This window comes from Zalophus californianus, chromosome 2, assembly GCF_009762305.2.
Source record: "Zalophus californianus isolate mZalCal1 chromosome 2, mZalCal1.pri.v2, whole genome shotgun sequence".
Lineage (NCBI taxonomy): Eukaryota > Metazoa > Chordata > Mammalia > Carnivora > Otariidae > Zalophus > Zalophus californianus.
Window position 1 is genome coordinate 141356584 of NC_045596.1, and position 8633 is coordinate 141365216.

At 38.5% G+C, this 8633-nt stretch overlaps 1 protein-coding gene across 3 annotated transcripts in view; it reads right to left on the reverse strand.

Moving 5' to 3' along the window:
• The window catches only part of SPOCK3 (SPARC (osteonectin), cwcv and kazal like domains proteoglycan 3), a 461722-nt gene extending 456244 nt beyond the window's left edge, over window positions 1-5478 (reverse strand). For 2 of the 3 annotated variants that reach the window (XM_027600599.2, XM_027600597.2), the window contains exons 1-2: window positions 5093-5232; window positions 4614-4802 (exon numbers count right to left, since the gene is read on the reverse strand). In XM_027600599.2, coding sequence (XP_027456400.1) covers window positions 4614-4802 — 189 coding nt within the window. In that variant the 5' untranslated portion in view covers window positions 5093-5232. Of the gene's footprint in view, window positions 1-4613; window positions 4803-5092; window positions 5233-5351 lie in introns of those variants that run through there. The other variant, XM_027600598.2, reaches the window with a different exon arrangement.
• Between the last annotated feature and the right edge of the window lie 3155 nt (window positions 5479-8633).

Genomic DNA, 8633 nt, shown 5'->3' on the forward strand with positions numbered 1-8633 from the left:
CTACTAAAATGAAACCTCAACGCAGATGAGAAAAGGAAATAAAAAGAAAAAAAAGTTAAGAACACTTACCTTACTATCCAATATATCTAAATCAGGTATTTTAAAAGTTAACTTCTAATTTGAGTGCCTCTGAGACACTTAAACTTGTATTTTACATTTTCACACCACTTTAGATGTCCTTTAACTTAAGGTTGATTTTTTAAAGGCAAATTGTAAGACTTTTTTATTGCTTTCAATATATCTAAAGGGTATTAAAAACTACTTAAGGAATAAGTGTAAACTGAAGTTGATTGTGGGCCTTCCAAGAAAATGGCAACCATTTCTTAAAACAATGTTCAAAATGAGCCCCAGGTTTTCATTTTTCTGTTTTGTAAGATGATGGGGTTGTGGTTATGATTTTCTTTAAGACTCTTTTTTAGCGGAGTTTAGGTTCACAGAAAAAATTGAAAGGAGGGTACAGAGATTTCCCATATACCTCATGTCCCCACAAAAGCATAACCCTCCCCCTTAGGAACAGTCCCTACCAGAGTGCTACATTTGTTACAGTAGATGAACGTACACCGACACATCATAGTTACTCAAAATCTATAGTTTACCTTAGGGTTCACTCTTAGGGCTGTACTTTCTATGGGTTTGGGCAAATATATAATGGTATGAATCAACCATTATACAAATATACAGAACATTTTCACTGCCCTAAAAATCCTCTGTGCTGCACCTATTCATTCCTCCTCCCACCCACTACCCCCACTCCCAGGTATTTTTACTGAAAAATAAATGTAATCAGAAGTATTTGAATGTCAGTGTATGGATACAGTTCTGATTTGATTATGTGAGTTATTCGAAATTAGCATGGCCATCATTGCCACTTACACTTTTATTATATTGCTTCCAACATACAGTATCTTTCTCTGTCATTCTTAATTACAGCATATACTTTAGTGAAGTCATAATATTTAAGATTGATAAAAGTATTATATCATTCATTATCAATTAATTCATTGGCTTCCAAATTCCATACTCATTTATTACATGATTAAGGGTACAATTGAATTGACTTATAAAGCGCAAATATTTGAAATATACAATATATAGACCATTTGATTCAGGAACTAATGATTTTGTCTTCTTATAATGATCTCAATTTTCAATTCTCCTAATAGGCGTGTATATATTTATGTATGCAGGATTGGGGTGAAGGAATTCCTTACACCTGTTCTTGGTAAAGGTAGTATTCTCACAATTACTCCACTGGGGAATCTAGTGTTCTTGGTTTTATCACTACTCACCAGAACTAAAAAAGTAGTAAATGTCATGTAACCAGTGTATTTTCTAAATATATCTTGTTGTTGAAAGTTTTTTGTTTGTTTGCTTTATTTTAAAATCATATAATTATACTCTGAACATAACATTCTGGTTCTATCTGCCATATTTATTTTTAAATGAGTTGACTTCTCTATATCTTTAAGTTAAACTTTTATTTTTCCTAAAACATAGGAGTTAGAATATCCACAGGACTTTTTATACTAATTTGCAAAAGGATAAGTTTTCTGTCTATATAATGACATTCTGTACACTTTAAAGGGCAACAAAACTTTGTTCAAAGAGCATTGCTAGTATAAAGTGGTCAAAATTATTTGAAGCTTCTTCTATGTTAAGCTTGGCTTTGGTTTAATTATTTTTCTATGATTTATACTGAGGAAATTGAGAAAATGAGTCATCAATGGCAGTGCTTCCTATGTTCATCTACTCTCACATAATACTTGCTTTCCATGCTCCTCATTCCTAAAGCTTTATTATACATAACATATAGTTATGTATATCTATTGCATATAATATGTAAAAAGTACATTTATGTTAAAAACCATTCAATTAAATATAATGATGGATTGCATTTTCAAATATTATTCAAAATAGTTTTTAAATATAATTCAAAAGAAGATACAGTTCAAACTTTCATTAAGGAGTTACTTGTAAAATAATGTTGCTTGTGTAAAATAGTCACATGAAGAAAGGTAAAGGTTAATTCTAGTCTTGGTTATGCTTAGCTATTCCAAAGCTTTTTTTTTTTTTTGTAAATAAAATTAACTATTTTTTTAGGAGAGAAAAGTAAACATAAGTACTTCAGTTAAATTATTTCTATAAGAAGAGGTTGATTACCTAGTTCCCTTGCCTTTGTATAAACTAAGTATGCAAATCCATTACTTAAGATATCAATGCTGATGCAGAACATTTAAAGGTAGATTCATGCAGCATAAACATATTTCAGTCAATGCCTCATAACCACGGGCTTCCAAATGAAAATGAAAAAAATAAACAAAATCTTAAAAGATACAGAAAAAAAAAAAGCTAATGATTCCCAGTAAGGGAAAAAAAATCTGCATGGCCTGGATAGTCTAAATACGGATTCTAAGTTGAATTGAGTTGAGATGTCACACTATCACCATACATTTTATCATGTTAAAAATAAGTAACAGGTGGTTAAAAGGGGGGGAAAGATAGCACTTATCTTCTCCATGCCCTCCAGAAGTTATCTTTACAAAAACATAATTATCTTACTAAAATGGTAATGCTAAAACCTGATATACTTTTTAAATAGATAATTATTATATATTCATTATTGCATGTGCTTCAAAACAGATATTTGCTAAAAATATTTCAATAAGTCATTTACTTAAATTTAACATATAATTTTAATGCCCCCCCCAGAGATCAAGTAAGAATAACTGAAAGTACTATAGCAATAAAATGCTCTACTCTGTGTCTATAGAAGTTGGCTGAATAATTCCTGGAATATTTAATTATTTCAGGCAACTCACCTTGCCTCCATAGTTTAAATCAAACACATTTACAAACTGCTCAAGTATAACTGGTTGCTCTTAATAATTCAATAAAGGAATTTAAATAAAGTCAGAGAAAGATATTGAAGATTTAAAATATATTTTATTTTTTTAATTTTTTTATTTTATGTTATGTTAATCACCATAAGAAAGCCTAACATTTATTTTAAAAGATTTTCAAGCAGCCATTAATAAATAAAACATCATTAAGTGAAGCACTGTTCAAATAATGACAAAATCTTCAATATTTTTCTTTCCAAATTAGGATATGATAAGCAGAAATTCTTCCCCAGGTTTAGAAATATCTCATTTGCTTGCTTGTTTTTTTTTGGTTGTATTCAATATTAGCATAAACTTAAATAAAACAAATGTGTAAAGGATTTCAGTTAGCACTAAAATGATGTTTAAGCTTTGTTCATAAAGCACGTAAGACAAAGCCCTCCATTAAGTATTATCATTATCATTACCATTTTTCATCCCTGTACCCATACCTCTCGTATCAATGAGCTACATCTAATTTTGAAGTAAAAATTAGCGTCTCTTCAGGAATCCCTCTGCCAGAATCAGCTACGGGTTTTGGCTCTTCAGTGCATTCCTGTGAGCGGTGTTGGGAGAAGGGGCTAGAGGAGCCAAGACGAAAACTAATCTAAGCTTCCATTTATTTTCTCACATCGTGACAGAGTGTGAGCTGATGAACGAAGTTAACTCATCTCCACGTAGGGCAGTGCGGATGGACTCCCCAAGAAATTCTCAAATGTCACAGTAAAGGTTGGCAATGTGTCTGTGAATCACTCTCGCTTCCTTTCAGGCCTTCCGGGTTTTAAAGGGTGGGCTGGGGGCGGTAATCCACTGCCAGGGCGTCCACCTCACTGGGACAACCAAGTTGAATGCTAGGAGGTGAACTGCGCTTCTGAGGCCGGCAGCTCTCAGGCTGCTCGATTCAGATCGGGTGGGAAAAAATGACTGGCAAGTCACGGCCACTGACTCCAAGGCAAACAAACGTCTCAAAACCTGCCTCGGTCTTAATAACCCAGGAGGAAACTCCCCAGGGGAGTCTACAGTGTAACCCTTTCAGAGCTACCACCTACGGAAGTCCCCCCTTCACGACCCCGCCTCACCCGGCGGATTTTCCGGCAGGGAGTCAATTCGGAATAAAAAGGGATCGAATGCGTTGTAAACATGTTCTGTGTTAAAGTTAATGCTGAAGCACAAATCTGATCAGCAATTTTATGTAATCAGGAGCAGTTCAACTTCTGCCCACTGGTGCGGCCAAACAAGCTCCCACCCCTTGGAGAGCCGGCATTTATAAATCTTACATCTTCCTACCTCCTCCCTCAAATTCCTTAATGGACCATTAGTAACGGGATCGATCCTAGTTACTTTAGTGGCAATACATCGCAAAGGCGCATCTACTGTGTTTACTATTGCCAGAAATACCATTCAGAAGTTGAGAAGGTAGAGCCAGCACTTTGCAAACCTTTGGGGGCCGAGGAGGTGGGGAGGTACAGTGGGAGAGTGCGGAGGTAGGAGGCAAGCGGGAACCTGGTGAGACCTGAACTCCAGGGCAGCCAGCAAGCAAGCCTTTCCCGTGCACTCGCCGGGAGGGGGTCATCGAAACTGCCAACTTCTCAAGCCCCTGAGCGCCGCGGTGGCACCCCGAACCCCTCACTTCGAAAAATCGAGCCCACTGCCCACACACGCCCCCAGCCGCTGCGGCCCCCGCCTGGGAGCAGCGCGCTCTTGTGTCAGGGGATGGGGGTGCGCAGCACTTACGTCTCGGAATTTGTTCCACTGTCCGACTTCCTTGTCATACTGAGAGATCGTGGTGAGCCATTGTTTATCGTCCAGAAAATTACCGCCGTCCGACCGCCCCCCGGCCGCAGCCACCGCCGCGGCAGCTGCTAGAGCCTGACTGCACCAAGCGGCTGCACACACACACAATACGGCTGACACCTTGAGCATCTGGGAAAGGAGACACAACCGGGGCGCGGGGCGGGGGGGGGGGGGGGGGGCAGTGTCAAACAAGGGGTAAGAAGACAGGGATACCCGGGAATACATGCATCAGCGACGACAGGGGTAGAGGGAGGAGACAAGCAGGGACAGGGTGCCCCCTCCCCGTAGGTTTTACCCCCAAACCCGGGCACTCACACACACGCAGACCCGCAGACCCGGGGGAGGAGAGGTGGGTATAAGGGAGGAAGCCCCAGCTGCAGCAACCCGACCGGGCAAAAGAATGCTTCCAGGCACATCACCTTGCTGTGAGCCTGCACTGAGCTCGCAGCTCCTGCTGGAAATGCAGCCCGGCTCTGCCAACTCGCTGCTTTCAGGAGCTGCTGCTCGCGCCGCTGTCTGGAGCGGTCCACTCAGCTCTCTGCGCCAGGCGCGCTCCCCGCATCTCCACCTCCCCCCGCGCGCTGTTCTCTCGCTTACTCCCCTTGCTTCACCCCTCCCTCCCCCAGCTCCTTTTTTAAATTTTTTTTCCTCTCCCTTTCCCATCTCCTCCTATCCCACCTTCCTCTCTCTGGATCCGAGCTGCAGTCGACTCCGGATGCGACGCTCGGCTGAAGGCAGAGGATGCGGTAGCTCCTCGCCTAGGAATCCTTATCTGCTTTATAACCTCTCCCCTCCAGAAGAGGTTCTCATGTTCGCGAGACTGCCTGAACATTCTCTCTGCTCCTGGACAGATTTAACACAAAATATACTGTATCTCTCTTAGTTGTCTCTGCTCTGCGATTTCGAAGCTGGTCACTCAGATGTGGGAAATGAGATCTGAAGAAAACTTTATGCATCACCAAGCCAAGAATCCCTGGGAGTTTATGTCCTGTAAACCTCTTGGACTGAGCTCCACCCTAAGACAGAGCCGTATCTGTAGGGTCTTGGGAGATGTGTTTAATGTCAAAAATTAAATTATGTTTGAGTGAACTTCTGGATTGTAACAGAGTGCAGACTATCACGTTAAAGAGTGGAAATTATTTTCTTTTAAAAAAAAAAAACACAAAGCAAAACAGAGAATCATTACTAGGTAGTAAGTTTGATTACACCTAAATTTTCCTCAAGGCGTATATTATATCCCCTGAAAAATCCATTGGCAACTGTATTTTATGCTCTAGAGCCAGAATCAAAAACTTTAAAATCCTGATCTATGTCTCCCTACTGAAAAATGAAAGAGCATTTTCAAGACCGAACACTAATTTTGCTCTCCAAACCTCTATTTATGACAAAATACTTGGCTTTTCATTGCTTCTCCACATATTCAGAATAAGTTGGAAGGAAATCAGTAATTAGCCCCCTGTAAACAGAATCTGATGAAGAGAATCTCTCCCACAGATTCAGAGGATTTAGGTGAAGTGAATATTATATGTAAATCAGGAGATCTGTGGAGGCAAAAGACCACAATAACGTTATGTATCTCTGTTTGAATTTATTCGAGGTTACTTCAACTAAAACTGTATCTCCCAAAGCTATGACCTTTGAAAATTTTATGTAGTTTCCAAAACTTCAGGAGCTAGTTGAATAGCAGCAGTACCTTCCACTCATATTTTCTATTTCGATCTCATATAACATTTGTGTAACACTTTTCAAACTATATTAAAATAGGAATCAAATAGCATGATTAACATTGACTTCTATCTTTTGTAAATATAGGATTTAAAATGAATGTGTAATACGTAAATTAAATGAAAGGAAAAAAAGATATTTTCCTCAAAAGCCACTGTTTCCACTCTGATGAAGGGGGGAAAGAAAAGAGAATCTACAACTGCAATTCACAAACATCCCCATTAAGGTAAACTCACATCAGATAACTTTAAAAACACTGAGGTGTACTAATTCTCCAGTTATATCTATTTCAGTCTAGTCACAGCTGGCGATATTATGTATTTCAGAATATTCTAATTCTTGCTTAAGATATCATTTAGACAACCATTTGGAGGTCCACCCTCCACTAACTCCTCTTTCTGTTCCCCATCCTTCAACCCCCTATATCCCTATCTTCATCTCTCTACCTCAAAATTTGACTCAATGAGAGTATTTTAACATGTTTAAAAACCTCATTTTAAAAATTTAAATCTAACGGAAAAAGCACAGAAATTGTGCCTTAGATGAAACTATGAAGCACAGCAGAAGTTATAATTGTTAAATTGAAAATTACATTCTAGTCTTTGTAAACTACCTTGTAAAAAAGATGTATGTTATTTGCTATAAAATATTTGATGAAGGATAATGCGCTAACACTCCTCCACCCCCAATGTTAGCATCTGTTATATATTTTACCATAAGTTTATATTTACCCCCAAAATGCATATATTTCATTTGCTGACCCTGACATGTTCACAGAATCTCTTCACATCTAGCTTTCACTGCTTGTACTTCTCTTGGGAGAAAAGCCTCTAATAAGGTATCAAACTCCATATCTGAAGGTAGAGCAGGATTTACCAACACACTGCAAGTTTGAAATGCCCTAACCAAAAGAAATAGAATGAGTTCATTTGTGCTGGTCTGGTATGGTTTAGTTCCTCTACTACTACTACTACTAGCAGAGCTCCTTAAACCTCTACCTTCTTGCAAAGCCATGTCATTGTTAAGGCTAAGTTTCTGGGCAAGTTAGTAGTGAGCATAAAAGTCTACTAAGTGTGATGGTTTGACGTATTAATCACAGGGAAGTCTCCTTTCAGTTCCTCTCTATTACTGAATGTTTGGGTCTCCAAAGAGCCTGCTTTCAAAATTTAAATAATCCTGAAAGAATTCACACTTCAGTTAACACCTTGGTTATCAGTTAACACCTCAATGGAGATTAATTGAAAGCTTGTGGAGAGGAAACACAGCATGGAAGAATACAGGAAGAGTATTAAGTGGGAGGTAAGATATGGGAGGGGTAGTTAGGAACCTTGCAAGTCAAAGTGGGTTGGCACAGAGGGGAGTAATTCACTGACTGCTTCCTTGTTTTATTGAGAACATTCATGGGGAACCGGAAAACCTAAAAAAAGTACAAAGTGGAGTGGGGTGTTTGGGGTAAGCAGAATAAGACACTGGCGCCAGAAGTATGTAGGTAGAGCTTGGTTTTGTGTTTCTGATCATGCTTTATAAAATTGAAACTCACAGCAAGGCACAGATATTCAGATTTCCAGTCCCTTTTTCTGTCACTTCTGTCACTTCATGCCAAATAATTTTTCATATACATTATAAGAAGCCAATATTAAAGCCACTCCAAGCTTGAACCTTACCTCTATATTTGTTTCCTTAACCTTTTAACTCCTCTTGTGCTAAACATTAAGTTAATCAATTAACAAATGTCTATTATCAAATATGTGCAAGATATTTTACTAGAAATTATTTTTATATTAAATCTGTTTCTTCTCTAGGTTTACTTACCCTCATTTTTAGATTTGTCATAGTCCTAGAACAATAAATACTAAGTATATGGTGACAAGGGGTCCATTTATAACCACCTTTGAGATTGGGACCTATGAAGACCTTAACGGAACTCCATATCTTTAAATTCATACACACACAGAAACACACACACACACACACACACACACACACACGCCCTTTGGTTGTCTTTAATAAGTTACCTTTCTTTCCCAGCGACTATAAAAATGTTATTCCTAACATCCTGAGGCTATATAGAATAGTCTAAGTCATTGCATCTTCCATGTGCTAGGCACTTTACTACATGCTACCCTTTATTCCTCACAGCTTGCTCAGAATCCCATAGTTAGTAAACACAAAGGAAGGATTTTTGAAAGCCTATGAAGTCATTGAGAAAGATGATGCTTTTAAGTTTTCTCTCTA